The following is a 17,553-nucleotide window of genomic DNA, read 5'->3' as shown; positions in this document are numbered from 1 at the left end:
ATCACTGCCGGCTTGTTTGCTCAGGATCTCTAGCAGCCCTTGGAGTTGCCAGGCAATCTGAAGTAACAATCAGTTTGACTCACAAGATGAAGATAGGAGCTATCAGCCTCACTGCAGAGTCCTGACTTTCCTGCAGTAGGATGAAAGACAGACTCTCAGTTAATGACAGCAGATCACCTGAACCCAGAGCACGCAGGAGATCAAGAGGGGGCTTGGATGGTAGGGAGGGGAAGTAGGTCTGCGTTTGCACAAAGCGGGGTCGACCCATCATCTATAAAGCAGGTTGGCTCTTAGCATCTCCTCTTGATCACACACAGCATGTCTGTTAGGGTGGGACTACAAAAAACAACCGTATCCATGTCTGTGCCATTCCAGTCTGCGCAAGGCATCCTTTAACATTGTGGTCTTATAGGATGAGGGATAATTTATTATGGCTCCCTTACGGTCCCAAAGTAGCATCCCATCTTGACCCAGGAGGGCTGGGTGCTAAAGGGGTGAGTGCTTATGTAGACCAGAGCATTTCTAGCCCAAGAAGTGAAGGTCCTAGCTGTAAGAACAGATGGCTTAATCCACTTGGCAAAGAGCATGGGTGTATGTCTGTGTAGCACTAACCTGTTTGGACACACTGACGTGTCAAACAGTTTAGAATTGCAAAACCGGGTCTTTGGTTGCGTTCAGCTCTGCTGGTGCACATGCAGAGAATAATTTTCCTCCCCTGTCTGTGTTTTGTCATAGGAGCAGGAATGGTAGTGGACTGGGAGCAGGAAACTGGGCTTCTCATGACGTCAGGAGATGTGCGGATTATCCGGATCTGGGACACAGACAGAGAAATGAAAGTCCAGGTAACAGCTGCGTACATACCTTGTTGACCCTTTCTCTGCTGCTAGCGGGACCTCTGGAGCTAGGCACCAGGGAGCGTGTTTCTGGGGGACATCATGCAGTGCATTAGCACCTGCAGCCAGAGGTTCTCAGATCGGGCTCTGTGGAAAGCTGACAGATCTCACGGTGCTGGCTTTCCTTTCCAGCCACACAGCCACATCACAAGGCAGCTAAAAACGTGTGAAATGCTTTCTTACATATTGCAGTGCCTTTCCTTGTCAGCAGTTGCCATTGCTGTTTCACTGAATGACAGGCACTTGGATGTGGGGGGAGAGGTTTGGGCAATGCAAAATAGCGGGGAAGGGGAGCAGGAATCAGCTTTCCTGCATCGGGACATTGGAGTGACATGTCTGTGATCCATGTTCTGACCCGGTGAGCAAAGTTGGGAGTCGCTGCCAGGTCTGCAGCAGAGAACTGCAGATCAGCAGAGAATTTTGCCCAGTGCTTGATGGTCACTGATAACAAAGCATTAAAAATGCTTCTGGTTTTGCAGATGACTGCATAGCACTCGCCTGTACCCAGGCAGTTCCCTTTCACACCTGCTAAACTCGCTCTTTCAGAATTACGGGGATTCCCGTTGCTTTCATCCCACTCCGGTGCATCTCACCACAGACAGAGCGCTTGGATGTGGCAGCACTCTAACTACTCGTCTCTTTTCATTTCAAATAAATGGGGAGAAAGTGTAAGCATTCGTGTCAGTTGTGATTGAATTAAGCTGATATTTAAGCAGTGCAAGGCGAAGCAGCAGACTGGCAAAAATAAAGTCACCATGCCGGGGAAGATGAAGACACATCTCCAAAGATTTTAGGAATTAATTACCTCTGGATGAGCATTAATTATGACACTTTGACCCTGCAATGCAGTATAATTAAGCCTATGCTAATCTTAATTATTTTCAAATATTATTTTATCTGCATAAATTAAAGAACATCAGAAGGCAGTAGGGTGAAAATCTTTTAAATTAGAAAGATTAATGATTGTACTGAGAGCATTGTGTTTCTTTTTTAAAAAATGCACAAAGTGGTTTTGCTGAAATTCTGATGATCGAAAGCTTGTGACTTAGTCGCGCTGCCACGCTGACAGGCAGTATGGAGAGTAGTGGAGCTGGGAGAACCACGCTAATAAAGATGCTTTCCTACCCTTTGAACTGCTGAAAGAATACGTCTGGGGGCAGACCAGTGGTACCCGTGGAACAAGGACTTCTTTTCCTCTCTCCCCAAATGTCCCTGCTGCAGAGACAGGAATTGGGGTGGGAGAGACGTAGGTTGTTAGCTTTTCTAAAGGCAGCCTCCCAAAGAGAGGTGCCTCCAGGAAATGGTTAAATCATTCAGCAGAGGCTGCGAACAGCAGCTAGAGAAGGTGCATGTGAGCAAAAACAGAAATAGGACTGAAGTGTGAAATTAGCTAATGCCATTCCAGAGCGCCACTTTGATTGTTATCCAAGTTTGAAAATGTGGCTCGGGCTCTTTTTTTTTCTTATCTGTTTTAATTGAAGCTGTTTTTCTTCTTCACAGTTGTATACTTATTATTCCAAATGGATCTTTGGTTGTAGCAGATAGAGGGGAAAGCTGCAGTATTAGAATAATGGTGCATAACCGATTTCCAGCAACATCATCATGGCACTTTACATTCTTAACCTCCAAATTAAGACGTACAATAGGTGCAGTCTCTACATGCAGGTGTTGCCTCTAAACCCGCGTGCCCTGTAATTGTAGAGCATGGATTGCCAGGTTCTGCTCCTGACTTGGCACCGACTCCCTCTGCTTTCTTACACAAGTCACTTAATGACTCTGTCTTAATTTACCCATCTGTAAAGTGGGAGTAATGATGATCAGCCTCACAGAGGGGCTTTAAAGTGATTTGAGATCAACTGATGAAAGGTGAAAGAGGGAGCCAAAGTATTGTTAAAGCAAAAATGGAAATGACAGAGCCGAATGGTTCTCATTATGCAGAATGACTCTAATTATCATCAAACGGAAACAATTTCTGGTAAAATAGTTTCATTCTTTCTAGAGGGCAAGTAGGGTTTTAGATTATGTGCGCACAGTGGTACATGATACACCGTATGGCAGGAGCCTGAGGAATGGAAAAGACCTGCTGTACCAAAGCATTTGTCTTAAGAGGCCTGTTTTTCCAGACTGCTTTCCACTGCAGGGGAGTCTGCTCTTGGAGGAAAGACATCCTAGTTTGGTGCATAGGAAATGCACCAAACCTGCTTTTTAATCAGATGCACTTTCTGTTGCATAGTCCCTTTGAGTGTCCTGGAAAGGTATCAGTCTTTCATCAGGAGCACATTGAACCCAGTATTGGTCTGCCATTTGGTTAGTGCACAGAAAGAGCGATTGCTCTGCAAGCTTGTTTCCTTAACAACCTCTTCACAGGAGTGTTGGTAGATGATGTTGCCTGTAACATGTGCTGAATCTCTCCTTTCGTGGACGCTTGGTTCTCTTTCACACATGTCACTTAACTGCAAGATACTTATTTTCAGCAAACACACTCCTCCTCCCTGGCTCATCTCTCAATATTTTTTTTAACCAAGTATTTACCATTCATCCTGCCCTTCCAGCAGCATTTGCAACCAGCAGAAGCTGCAGAGGGTTTATGGCTCAAGAGCTCCTCCCTGACATTTCTCTTAATTAATTAGATGTTTTTAGGGGGGGAATAACATTGATTCTTCCTTCCCAAAGTGGACTTCCTCCTTTATTTTGATGTGTAAAGTTTAAGTACACCAAAAGCTGGTCCTTTAATAGAGCGTGTTGCAGTGCTCCAAAGGAAACTCATGTTTGCATCTTGCTGCTCTGGCTGAGCTTTGGAGGCCGTGGAGCTGACGCATGTGTACTGCAGGGACGGTATCAGCTCCTTGACCCCATGCTCATCAGGCCCTGATTTCTGGAACTGCCTTGACTGTCTGGTGACTCTGGTTCCAGTTCAGTTTGGTTCTCCCTGTACATGACAGCAGTATGGTGGAGGTTAGAGTAGCCTGCCAGGGGAAGGAGAGCACACTGAAACCCTGAGTGAATGAGGAGACTGCCCAAGCCTCTTGGAGTACGTAGGTCAGCAAAAGCTGTGGAGCCAAGCTAACACTCTTCCTCGGTTTCACCATGGTCTATGTGCACACTTTATCCCCAGGATATCCCCACAGGAGCCGACAGCTGCGTGACCAGCCTGTCCTGTGACTCTCATCGCTCGCTGATCGTGGCAGGGCTTGGCGATGGCTCCATCCGTGTCTTCGACAGGAGGATGGCTCTGAGCGAATGGTAATGACCTGCAGCCTCTGCCCCTTTCATTGGCAAGGGATCTCCTCCCTTAATCTCACTGGGGTCTTCCCTGAAGGCCCGAAGCCTGTAAGGCCCTTATCAACTCTGACATGTTGTTTGGTGCCCGGAGAGGGTCCCTGAAGGATCTGCAGTGTCTCGCTGAGCACTCTGTAGCCTGAGCCATAGTGGGCATGGGCCGGATCTCATATTGTGCTGCCTCATCAATCTTGCTGATAACCTGTTGGCTCAGGGACTTGATCAGATAGTGTCCGTTGCTTGGAGTGCTTTGCCTGCCTGTTGCATTGTCAGGTCTCCAGACTTGATAACAAAGAGAAGGTCCATTGGGGACAGGGGGGCTCGAGGGGCTCAGCAGCCCTCCCCTAGTTTCATCCTGCTTCCCCCCAAAACATTTTCTCTCTCTCCACTTGGTCTTCAGCCGCGTCATGACCTATCGGGAGCACACGGCCTGGGTGGTGAAAGCCTATCTGCAGAAGCATCCCGAGGGCAACATCATGAGCGTCAGGTAAAAGGGCCTGGGCTGCTTGGGAGGGTTTTCTGCAAATCCATCCTGTTCCTTTGCAGTGCAAATCTGTCACTGTTATGAAAGCGCTTTTCTCTGCCCACGTGGCTCGGTAATTAACTCCTGCTCCAAAGCGTGATGGGGAGGAAGAGAGGAGACACAGACACTGGTTAGTACGTTTTTACAGATAAAGGAGAAAAGGCAGTATAGAAATCACTGTCAAAAGGAGGGTCAGGACCAGCTGTGAGCCAAAGACCCTGGAGAAACATATTGTGTCGGGTGTTTGTCCTACCTTGTTGCAAACAGCTTTGGCAGGTCATATGAGACAGAACATAAGAAGGGAGGAGGGTTACGTTGCAGCTGTTGGGCATATTGCTGTGCAGGATTACTTCACCGTCTAGCAATTTTCTACACATAAATCCATTTGCCTGCCTGGTAAATACCGTGTGGAGAGCAGCATATATTTATTTGCCCGTTAAAGGATAGCAGAATATAATTTATTGCCACAAAGCCCCAGTTTGTTCACAGAGGCTGCTCTTCCTTTCTTCACGGAATGAAAACAAAGCGCAATTCTGGCAGATGCGCTGCCTTCCTGAGGTGGGGGCAAAGATTTATAACCTTTTTTTTTTTTTAAGAAAGGGACTTAAGTGGTGCAGCTGCTAGATTTGTAGTGTTCCCATATTAGAGTTTTTAATCTTCCTCATTTTAATCTCCTTCAGCAATCCCAGGGGCCAGGCTGGCATGCCTGGCCTGCCTCTGCAGGAACATACACTTGCTCCCTCTCCTCGTGCCTGTCTCGGCAGACAGTCCTTTCCACAAGAAAATTTTGTACCTGGATGGATGTATCTGCCCCCACAAACCCTTCTCCCCATCCCAAAGACACTGGACTTCGATCTTGCAGTCCGTGCTGAACATAAAGGGCTTCTCTCCAGCAGCTGGTTTGGGTACAGCTATTTCCAGACCCTTGCAGGAAGTACCCAGCTGAATCCAGGAGTGAGCTCTACCCTGCATCCAATGGCATGCGGGAATGAGCTCCTAACCCAGAATTAGCCATTTTGACCCGAGCACCAGCAAAACATGCTTAGAGCTCAGGGGGTCATGAAACCTAGGTGCAAGGTGGCCGTCTGCTCCTTGGCATGGCCAGGCTGAGCCAAGTGTTCAAGCCAAGACTGAATTTTTTTCTGTCAGCCCATCCTCTGGCAGTCTGCTCCAGAAGGCTGTTCCCAAACCTCAACCCTAAAGACCCAAGGAGTCCTGCGCAAAGTAGGAGCAGGCACCTGGGCCTGGGACTTGCTTCCTCCTGGTGGGAAAAGTATGCTGTGAAGTGGTGATAGCAAGTCAGGGGGTCAAGCATCCCCTCCAAGTTTCAGGATTGCTCATAGATTGAGTGAACTTTGACTAACCTCATCTCAACAAACAAGCAGCAACAAAGGAAGTTTTTAATTTTCTTCCCATCTCTAAATCTCATTCCTTGGGTTAATGTTCCCTAAAGGATTCCTGCTGGGCGACCTTATTGGAAAGGTTCATTCACATTTACTCAACACCGTGATTCAGCATCTGCCTAATGACGTCTGATTCAGGGTCCCTGTCTCTGTTGGTGTCGCTAAGCCTGCCAGCAGCGTGACTCAGTGCAGTCTAATATCTTCATAGCAAGGTTAGGACCTTCTGATGGATGCTCAGATGAGGCTTCAGGATGGGGTATCAGTGCCTATCTCACAACTCAATACTCTGACTGTTTTACTGGGTCAGAGCAGCCATAAATCTTCCTTGTCGCCGCCACACCATGTCGGGTTGTATCCAGGGCCAGTTCTCTCTGCACCTGCCTCTTCCCCTGGGATCAGCCCGTAGGGAATACAAGCTGCATTCTCACTCTCATGCAGGTGGTGGCTTTTTCTCCGCTTCTGAAGCTACATTGTCTCCAGCCGATTGCCTGCAAGGCATCAAGTATAGGAGGATTCATCCTTTTATTAACTGAAACCAGCCAGAAACCCTAAATTCTGGTCGTGGTCTCAGAGCCCCTTCCTGGGTGTTGTGCTGTTGCCACCTCCTTCTTCCCGAGTTGCAGATGTCCACGTGGTGCCCTGCCATTTTGTCTGTGCCAGACCACCTGCACTTTACTAGAGGGATGCCATCTGCTGCATTGCCAGCAGTGCCGTAAGCACCCTGGATTGTTGTAGTTGACTTCCGAAGCACAAACTGCGGGGAAACTTGGATGCAGGCTCTCCAAGCCACGTTCCTCTCCGTGCAGTGCGAGAGCAGAAACCCTTACTCCCATTTGGAGACTGTCAGTGTTTTCCACTGAAGTACAGCTTAGTTTTAAATTGTCCTATTGATATTGTAGGCTCTGAATGAATGTGCTGCATTGCATTTGTTTGACCCGTTTGAAACCTTTGTTCTTTAAGATCCAAATCCGTCTGCAGATGACTTTGTCCTGAATTTAAGTTTGCGACGACGGGAGCTGCAGCTTCCTGTAATTAGGCGAGTAATCTGTGCAGTGGTTGTTCTTCAGTCTCCTCCAACTGGGACTTTCTAGTAGTCAAAGGAAGTATTCTTGCTACTGCTGCAGTTTGCATTACAGCTGCCTGCGGTCTCTGGGGGGGGAAGAAAGGGCATTTTGTAGAGGTAGGCAGCTGACTTCCGGCTTGGGACAAAAAGAGGACAGATAGGTACAGAGCCTCCCTGGGAGACTCTTGCTGACTGTCTTCCCCCCTTCACAAGATTAATGGACACATCCCCTCAGAAAGGCACAGAAGAGGAGCTCTTCAGGCCCAGGAGTATCACTGCTGGCGTGTGGACGAAGGGAAGAACAAGATGCGTCCTCTTCAGCGCCAGCAGGCTTAAACCTAGTGGTGTGCTTCCAAGTGCTCCCCTTGTCTGGCAGCCCATTCTGTCTTTGAAAGCTGCTCTACCTGGTTAGCACAACATCTTCCCAGTGCTGCTACCCACATCCCCACATGCTCTCCCCTCCCGTCAAGTCACTGAAGGACTGGCACGTAGCTGAGACATAATCAGTGTGTCCTTACGGCTGTTCCGGCAGGGGCTCTGAACAGCAGCGGCTTATGGGCCCAAGTCCAGGCAACTGGTGTAACGGGGAATCATAGCCCACGTGATTAGTGACTCCTGATGGAACAAGCCACTCGCATCCAAAAGACAGTGAAGAGACTCGGTCTGCCATGCTTGCCGTGTGGCATGTGGTATGCCAGGGAAGGCACTCCTAGCCTGGTGATAGTGGGGTGATGTAGGGTGTATGAATAGAGCTGTCTTGGGCAGGGCCAGTGCTTTCCCTTGTTTGCGTAGCACCCGGTACATTTTGGATGCCACTGAAAATCGAGTGGTGGTGGGGTGGATCAGGTGGTAACGATGCCAGCAGGATGGGCGACGCTGACCTGAAGGTCATCTTTGCTGTAGCCCTCCCGTGAGGGTGGTGCTCAGTTCACACCCCTGCTCTCCTGGGCTACAGGACTTGCTCCCAGCTTTGGGGCAAAATCTAATGTTGTGAAAACTGCTCTGTTAACAGCGTGAACGGTGATGTTCGTTTCTTCGACCCCAGGATGCCGGAGTCTGTGAGGGTCCTGCAGATAGTCAAAGGGCTGACTGCCCTGGACATTCACCCGCAGGCCAATCTCTTTGCCTGGTAGGTAGTAGCCTCTTGCCACCTGCCCTGCGGGAGGACGAGAGAAGGAACCCATCCTTACAAATACCTTTCATGTCCCTTTCTCCCCTTTTGCCATGAACAGTACGGCTTCATTCCCATGGGCGCAGCTCAGGTATTTTAACCCTTGCATGCTTTCATAGAGCTTTTGCACTGGTGACTCAAAGTAACGGGGACTGGTGCTGCCACTTGTGTGTTGAACTTCCTACCCAAAGGCAGCATGCCATATAGCTGGGCTCTAAAAGGGGGTCCTGAGTTGGGAGCATCTATTTTCCATGAGTGTGCACTTGCCATGACTTCCTATTTTCTGTCATGCCCCTGGTGTATAACAGATCAGTCAGTGCTCCGTTATGATCTGTCTGTAAATCTTTCCTTCGTACTGAGGCCGTCATGGTGTGAATTAAAACCAATCTCCCCGCTTCTGAGCGCTCACAGTACACATGGTTATTTTATAACCAACTCTGTAGCCAAGAGGCAGGGAATAAAGCAAAGCTTTGTATCTGGTCGGCAGCGTCAGTATACCGCTTTCTCTCTTGCTTTCCAGCGGCTCCATGAATCAGTTCACTGCAATCTACAATGGGAATGGTGAGCTGATCAACAATATCAAATACTACGATGGATTTATGGGACAAAGAGTTGGAGCCATCAGCTGCCTGGCTTTCCATCCTCACTGGGTCTGTTTCTGCTTTTTAAACTCTGGAATATTTTTGGCAATTGGAAGTAGGGGAGAGGGGCCAGTTATACAGTCTCTAAAGACGATTTTGCTCAACGCAGTTCTCTAAATGCCACCTGAGTCCTCAACCTCCCAATTGGTTTCCGTACTCTATCAGTGCATCATGGTTTTGTTTCAGATAACGCATATCCTCAGCAGATATAGCCAGTGGTGCCAAATTGCGTGGTGCTCCCATGTCCATGAAGCAGTAGCAGAATACTCTTGGTCTCCCTTTTTGCTTGGGACACTTCTGCCAGACCCTTAATGATTTGCTGCCCTTGGGTTCTGGGTATGAGAGGAAGCTGACTGTCCTGAAATTCTCTGCTTTTACAGCAAGCTGACAAAGCCGCCCTTTAGCACTGATATTGTTCAAAGCCCGGCCTGGCTCCTAGGGCCCTCAGTAGATAGCGCAGTGGTATTCAGTCCAGGGGATCATTGCTAACAGGAACATCTTTAGTAATTTAGAAGAACGATGCTAGAATTTGGCAGCTAGTGGCAGCCATAGTTTTCCCTGTGACAGATCCAGCTGGCTGGGCAGCATCAGAAACATAGCTACATTGGCAGGTGCGGCAGGACGTTCCCTGGTATTGGGGCAGCACTGCTGAAAGTACCGCCCCCCCCTTGACTGTGCTTTACCTCTCTGTATTTGCACAACTCCTGCCTGTTGATCCCTGGTTTGCTCTCCCTCACAGCCTCACCTGGCAGTCGGCAGCAATGACTACTACATCTCAGTCTACTCGGTGGAGAAGCGGATCAGATAACAGCACACGGCAGCCTGGTTGGAGAGAGGGGAGCCCCAGCAGGCAGGGCCGCGTCTCATCTGTATTGTACATAGTGAAACTATCGACTTGAATGTTCAGTGTTGGCTGCTGCTGCAACCCATGACTTGAACACATTTTTTTCCTTCTGACTTAGCTACTGAATGATTTTGAGAGGGGGGGCAAGAGAGACAATCTTCTATTTTCTTTTCAGCTCCGTTGTCTCACAACTACAAAACAGGAATGTTTACTTCAGGTTTTGGTGGTTGCTTCTCTGTAAGAAACACAGCTTTCCAGGCACAGCCGGACAGGAGGAGACAATACCCTCGTGAGGGGCTTTTTACTCTAGTTTTTGTTCCTTTGTTCTGCTGGACTGTAGATTGCTTAAGAAATGAAGTCAAGACTTGCTTGCTGCTCTTTGCGTTCTGACTCGGTCCTGAGACCTCTCCAGCTGCCATCTGCCCTGTGCCGAACAGGAGCCCTTCTGGCAGGCAGGTGGAGCCCAGTCGGTTGCCTGCAGACTACTGACACCTGCTCTTGAGTGATCTGTGTTCGTGAGAGAGAAGGGGAAGAGGAAACGTTCGGCCCTGCATGCAGACAACCCCTGCTGCTCCTGCTCAGGGAGGGCACAGACGAAGCAAGCAAAAGAATCTGCCTGGCAGTAAAGAGGAGCGGGGCTCGGAGGGCAGGGGGTTTTCGGGAGCTGAGAGAATGGATGGGAAATGGGTGACATCCTTAGGACACTGAGGAAACTGCAGAGAGTCACCAGAGGAGCTCCATGTTAATGAGCACACACCCATGGGATTGAGGGGAAGGGGCAAGAGTCCTTTCTGTCTCCTTCACTCCACTCTTCTGGTAATCACAGTCCTTTTACCCATGACAAACTCCACCGATGCATGAGACAACCTCTGAGCGCTGCACAGGCAGCGAGGAGGCTCCAGACTCATTTTACCACTGCCTTAAACCACAGGCTTTCATCTCACTCAGACATGCTAATATTCCACTAGCTAACAGACACGGATGCTTAGACACATGACTGCATGCGTCCAGCTGCATATTTGTGTGCATCCAAACGCACGTCTGGTCATGTGCATCTGACTATACGTGCGTGTTTCTGTAGGAGTTGGGGCAGATTGGTGTGCACTGCTATCCCGGTGTGCATGTACACACCTGGGCATGGCCACATGTGTTATAATCACAAGAGAAGTGCTGCTGACCCACAGGGAGAGGGGGCAAGCAGTAGCTTGTTCTCCCCGGCGCCTGCCCCGGTCCTCTGGGGAAGGTTACGATCAGACCTCCCACCCTTTCCATGCCTGCGTGTAACAAATGCTTCTGTCCCTTGTAATCCACAACACATCTGGAGATCAGTGTTTGGAAAGAGGCAGCCATGACCAAGGGAAGATTTCCCTATCACGTATGGTCTAGGTGCGACTAATTCAGGCAAGGAGACCACTGCCCCTGCTTCCCCCCCCTGCAAAAATAACCACAAGGACAATGCTAAACTATCCCACTGTAGAGGACTCACGCAGTACTGCTTCTGGCTGCCGTCACCATCCTTGCTGGGGAGCAGAGGCCCCAAAAAACTGCTGCTGACGAGGCCAAGGATGACGCTAGCGTTCATGAGAAGGGAGAAGAACAATACCGATCCCTCGCCTTGTGGACACCAGCTTCGCCTCACCAGCAGAACCCAGCTGGGGGTTCCCAGCATCGTCGCCAGTCGTGACAAGCCAGCTCATCTTCCTGGAGGCAGCATCTGGTACCCGGGCAGTCGGGCTGCGCAGCAGTCTCCAAATTGACCATTGGATGTTAAGACAGTCCAAATAGCAGAGCTTCATAGGCAGATCTCAAAGCACTCCGTTAACGGGGTTCCTTGAGCGGCTGAGGCTAAGGCAGAGGCCAAAGCAATGTGCTGCTCCCATCTTTTGAGCACAAGTGTGTTCTTCTCTACACTAGAAATGGCTGCAGGCCACCTTGCAGGGACACTATAGCAAACCCTCAATGAGGAAATCTACCTAAAAATCCATTTTTCTGATACGTGGGCTACCAATAGTCATGCCTCTTGGTGGCCCATTGAGCTGCTGTTATACACAGATGTACGTGGCCAGTGATCAACGGCAGTGGTATGCATTCTTGAACCTCTGATGACCGCACCTTGTCCCTCTGTGTATGGCACTGAGCTCAGGGAATGGCCGATGACGGGCTTGCTGGCAAGTGTTGAACCAAGAGTTGGGGATCTCCAATTAACTGATTAACGTACACAGCTTAAAAACAAACCATAGATTTTTAACTTGTATCAGTGTATTTGTTTAAAGAACAAGAAGTACCTGGCAAAATGCAAAGGTGCATTGCGGGAAGCTGCTTTTCCTTCACACCAGCATTCCCTGAGTGCCCCCCGCCCCCGCCCCCAGCCTGCACAGCCAGGAAACGTGGTTTTTAACTGACTCGGCCTGTTTAGCTTTCATCTAAGCGTGTGCGTGTGTGTGGGCTGTATTTTTACAGGTCTGATGCAGAAATTCAATCATGAAGTTAACCAAGGATCTGGAGAGTATCCTACCTAAAAGTTCACTTATCTCTATTTATTTTACAAAAAGAAAAAAGCTATAAAAAAAGATTGAATAAATAAACCACGCGATTGCAATGTGAGAGTAAAATGATTACAGACAATAAATGGTTAATAAAAAAGACATGCAGAAGTGTCCCGTGGTCAGGTCGTCCTTGTTGTGACCGTCAGGAAGGATCTGGGTTCGATACCCGCTTCTGTCAGTGACTCGCAGTGTGACACCAGACGAGGGACTTGGCCTCGGTTTCCCCATTGCTGACTGGCGATGGTTTTGCATTGGTGAGACGCAGGTGGAGTGCAAGCAGATGTCACTAATCATCTCCCCAAGGCAAACCCTGCACTGCCAATGTGCAAAGGGTTGTTTGCATGGTGAGTACAAGGGCATTGAGAGGTGTAGGTTGTGTCAGTGCTAGGGATACCTCAGGCTTTAGCACGGTTTAAGCAGAAGGGACGGGGTCTTCATGGCTCCATCAGGTGTGCAGGGCAGACCCTACGAGCCCTTGCAGCTCGGATGTCTCTGAGCTGGGCAGGCAGAGGCATTCAGAAGAGACATCCCCGCGCTGGGCAGCGAGGGGTTTCCTGCAGCGGGAAAGGCCGGGGAGCTAGCTGATGAAGGGGAGCGAGGAAGAGCTTTTGGACTGGCAGCAGATGCTGGAGCTGGAGCAGGAGCAGGAGCCACTTGCAGAGTCATGCTGCATTTGGGACTTGGCAGGCTGCGCATGCTGGGGCCAAAACGCTCGGGGTTGGGATTGGAAAGATTGTGTGGGGCTGTGGGAGAAGACAGACCTCCCCGGTAACCCTGCTTTGGCCCGAGGTCCTTGAGGGCCCCTCCCAGCTCCCGCACAGACGTTGGGGTGGGCTGCACCAGGCATCTGCACTGCACAAGGCAGGGGTGATGCCACTGGGGGCTTCGAAGAGTTTGCAGCCGCCGCGCAGTCTCCGTTGGCGGACGGTCCATCTCCATAGCCGGGGACGTGACTCGGAGCTTGGCACCACTGTTGGGATTACTCGGAGACGCTAAGCTCCTGCATAGGAGCATCCACATTACCACCCCGGGTTATGCCGTGCCCGTCTTGTCCTCCCATACAACGCCGAACCAAGCCCCAGGCCTCGGTCCCTATCTCACGCTCCCTAAACTGCTTTTGTTGGGGACTGGCTCAGACACCTTCTTGACAAAGCGGGAGGAATCAGGCTGGCGGCTTTGGCGGAGAAGCCGGGGCAGGCCCTGCGGATACCTGAAGCGGTCTGTGGCACGGCACGATGCCGCACGGAGCAAGCTCGTCTGCTAACACGGGTTTCTGTGCGTGCGGACCGCAGGCCTCCGCGAAATACAGCCGCGCGAGGAACCCGCTTGGCTGCAGACAGCTCCCGAAGATGAACTGACACGGGGTTAGCTGGGTCTTGGAGAAAACAGCTACCCTGGTAACCCCCAAAGGTGCCGTGTCCGCGGTGCGGGTTCGAATCCTCTACGACGACTGCTAAGTTACTGTTTATCTTCAGCGAGAAACATCCCCAGGCGCCCCAGCTGCTGCGCCCTGGGTGCGCACCCCTCCCCAAGCTGCAGGGTTCAGGGTCCCAGGAAGAGGACGATGGGGAAAGTGCCGTCCAGGGACGAGCACATCCCGGAAGATGCTGCCAGATGCCCGGGGCTGCTGGTGCCCATCGCTGCCCCCCCGAACCCACTTGCTTTCCAGCTCTAGGAGGCATCACCCTGCCGGCGCATCTCTGTCCAACCCTGCAACCTCCCTGTTACCCCAGCCGTGACTCTCCTGTGGGCAGAGGCTGCTGTTCCTACAGAAATCGGCATCGGTTTTGTTGGACCGGACTCTCACAGGTGAAAGTCAGGGGCTTGCTTGTGTTCGCCCACTTTGCTGTATCTCTGCAATGACGCGGACCGTGCTTCATGTTTCTTGGGTGCTAAGAAGTCGTTTCCGCTCGCCCACTCAGTTCTTTAGCCACCGCCGGAGTAGCTTTTGGAAGTGCTGGGCAGTCTCTCCCCCTTTGGCATCTGTAAGCAGGTGCCCTGCACCATTGCCCCTTTACCAGCAAAGTTGAATTTGAGCAAAGGGTGGAGACACAGAAGCTGTCTGAGGTCTAAGCCGTGCTGAGCTGCTTCCTCCCATGGTGGGACCCCTGGCAGGTTGCTGTTCCTTTTTGGACCTCATTCATATACATGTATAAATTAATGAGAAGGATAAATAGGAGCTCAAAGCTGCTGTCTTGCTTGTGGCAACTAAACTGCATATGAAGTAAAGCAGACTCTGCTGCCTTGTGCAGACGGTGCTGGGAAAATCAGCTGTTGCCTCCTGGTGTTTGCACTGGCCCCTGTTCCCTCCTGCTTGGGTCTTTCTGGTGCATCCTTCCTGCCGCTGCAGTGTCTGGCGCTTGCGAAGCCCGACTGGAGCCACGTCCCCCCACCCTTGGATGCGCGGCACCCTCCGGGCAGGAAGAGCCGGGTTGCGAGTCCTTAGGGAAACAAACACTTCCCACGGACCGCACCACTGTGTTGTGAAAATGTTTGTTGGCAAATAACTGTGGGCGTGATTTCTGCAGGAGCGGTGTGAATCGTCTCTTGCTGGAAGCTGCCCTCCCATTGCTGTTTCCTAGCAGGACCAACTGCCTGGAAACGCAAGGCTAGGACTGGGCAGGGAACGGAGGATCCGGGTGGATGCAGGGACGTTCAGAGCTGCTCGAAGGTAGACCCTGATTCTCTCCATCCCATATATTAATAACCACAGTTCGATTAATTAATAGTGTCTGGTTAATAACCAGACACTACTCTGAGCCCATCTGGAAACCTCCTGCTTTGCTGTGCGTTTTCACTGGAAGTCCTGCCCCCCTGGACAAGACGGTTCCTGCTTGTTACTTGCCCCTTCTGCCCCATGCTTTGGTTTCCCACCTCCTGACCATTCATTTCTTACCCCGGTCCCCTTTCAGCGTCATCCTTGTGTGAATCGAGGGCTGGGGGAGCCCTGCCTGTGGCCTACAACCAGATTAAAACCTTCTGTTGCCAGATGCTCAACAACGTGCAACATCCGGTTGGACTTTTGAAACCTCTGGAGCCTTTGGCACTTGGAAGGTGGACTCGGCCGCGGCTGTCTCGTTCCCTCTTCAGCTTTCTGTTGGGTTTGATGTCTCAGAGACTCAACTCATCTGCCATTTGTGTGAGGGCTGCGCTCTGCCCGTTGAACTGGGCTGGCAGAGCTGGGCTCTCCAGCTCTCGGCTTTGCGGGCGCAGCTTCGTGTTGATGCCTACGGAGCGGGCATGGGGCGATGGCACAAAAACAAGCGAGCAGATTCAAAGGGAAGGAGCCCTGGCAAAAAAAAAATCAGTCCTTTCTGGAAGTCGGGGCCCTTCATCTTCCAGTTCCTAATTGTTTAGCTGAGCTTTGATCACCTGAGAGGGTGTCATGTCACAGACAAGATGCATCTAAAAATAACTCGATTTGAAACCCCACAGCTGGGGTATGGATTTATAGTGACTCGAGCGTGGCAGCTGCAGCCCTGTTGTCTGCAGCTTGGCCTGGTGGAGAGTGAATCGTTCATAAGCCGTGCTGGGTAATAACTCTTGCTGTGGGGATTGCAGGACATCAGCTGTCCCTCCCCACGTCTCCCTCCACTCCTTCTGAGCCTGCCTTGGTGTTGGGGGGCGAGGGGAAGGACATTTACCCAAAGTGGCTCCATTTGGAGGAGAGACGACACGATCTCTGATGCGATCTGATGGTGTCTCCCCCACCTGCCCACCACCCAACTATCCAGTGAAGCAGGTGTTTAAATGCTGTGCTGAACAGGGATGGGTTCCAACACTGCTGTCGTGTTGGTGCCTTAAAAATGGGTCGTCATACAAATTTTCTTTCCACTCGCTCTTCCCAGAGCCCTGGGTGCCGTGGTTAGCGCTGACGCGTCTGGGTCAAATTTGGAGCGTGCTTCCTGTCGTGGCCTGTTCAGTAGTAGATACCTGCTAGATCGAAAGGCGGTTGCAGCAGGCTTTGCCTTTCCTCCTACCAGAGCCGGGCAGAAGGGAGCAAGTGCCAGCGAGGCTTTGAGTCGTGAGCTGCGGTTGAGTCTGCTCTGAAGGAGGACGGAGCTGGGCTGTTCTCGGTGAGGGCAGGTGACAGGACAAGGAGCAATGGGCTCAAGCTGCAGCAAGGGAAGTTGAGGTTGGATATTAGGAAACACTCTCACAAGGAGGGTGGTGGTGGAGTCTCCATCCTTGGAGGTTTGAAAGACCTGGTGAGACACAGCCTTGGCTGGGATGATGTAGCTGGGGCTGGTCCTGCTTGGAGCAGGGGTTGGGCTAGATGTGACCTCCTGAGGTCCCCCCCCATCTGTGATGCTATGAAACAGGACACAATTGCATGCCACGCTCCAGGTGCAGGGAGCATCCAAGGCCTCGTGCAATGGCACTGATACTTCCCTGTCTCCACTGGATGTACCTGGCCTGGGACTGTGCCTGCCTTTCTTTTCTCATGCTTCATCCCAGCAGCCACTCAGTCACGGTGTAACGGCTCAGGTCGTGTTGCAGAGGGGGTGGATGACGGGGTTACTGTCTTTCAGAGATGTCCTGACACTTCTGGGCCGTGGCGGGCAGGGCCATGTGGGTTCGTGTTCTCGGGGAGTCGCCTTCTTTCTACTCGATGTTCCCTGCGCAGTTTCAATGAGACGTGTTCTTCATCCCCCACCCAAAGCACCTGCAACGCGTTGCTGCCTGCTGCTAAATGGCCACGGGGCTCCACCTGGGCCAGGGCTTGAAGCAAGCCCCTGATGTAGCTCATGCGTCACTATTTAAGGTGCTTTGGGATCCTGGCAGATGAAAGGAGCTCTCTGAGCGAAAGTGCAATTAATGGTGAGACGCATCTTAGCATCTCCGCAGGCGCTGCTTATAGAGCCGTCAGTGACAAGAGCAACATGAAAACAAACCTCAATTGCTGGATAAAAATACCGCTGCATGGGCCTGTATTCTGCATCCGCCGTAGGGCTTGGGGTGGATCTTTCCCTTCACAACGTCCTTTCCATCGGCATGTCTCCAGCACAGCTGGAAACTGATTACCATTTCCTGCATCGATGTGTCTGACGAAGGAGCTCATTCCCCCCGCCCCCCATGTGGTTTGTACGTTAATTAATTTACTGCATTTTCCCAATTAGCTGGGATACAAAGCCTGGGGCGTTCCTGGGTCGTCACCACGGGGAACTCTTGGCTCAGTGTGGTTGACCT

At 51.1% G+C, this 17,553-nt stretch overlaps 1 protein-coding gene across 4 annotated transcripts in view; it reads left to right on the top strand.

Moving 5' to 3' along the window:
* RPTOR (regulatory associated protein of MTOR complex 1) overlaps positions 1-12,457 on the top strand; it is a 258,055-nt gene extending 245,598 nt beyond the window's left edge. For 2 of the 4 annotated variants that reach the window (XM_090059361.1, XM_090059358.1), the window contains 6 exons: positions 736-842; positions 4,009-4,136; positions 4,573-4,659; positions 8,174-8,290; positions 8,853-8,982; positions 9,713-12,456. In XM_090059361.1, the coding sequence (XP_089915487.1) occupies positions 736-842; positions 4,009-4,136; positions 4,573-4,659; positions 8,174-8,290; positions 8,853-8,982; positions 9,713-9,781 (638 nt within the window). In that variant the 3' untranslated portion in view covers positions 9,782-12,456. Of the gene's footprint in view, positions 1-735; positions 843-4,008; positions 4,137-4,572; positions 4,660-8,173; positions 8,291-8,852; positions 8,983-9,712 lie in introns of all 4 variants that reach the window. The other 2 variants (XM_090059359.1, XM_090059360.1) reach the window with 2 other exon arrangements.
* The last annotated feature ends 5,096 nt before the right edge of the window (positions 12,458-17,553 follow it).

This window comes from Crocodylus siamensis, chromosome 8 (assembly GCF_052110815.1).
Source record: "Crocodylus siamensis isolate JL-2025a chromosome 8, ASM5211081v1, whole genome shotgun sequence".
Taxonomy (NCBI): Eukaryota; Metazoa; Chordata; order Crocodylia; family Crocodylidae; genus Crocodylus; species Crocodylus siamensis.
The sequence above is the reverse complement of the archived record's forward strand: the minus strand, read 5'-3'. Positions and strand labels throughout refer to the sequence as shown.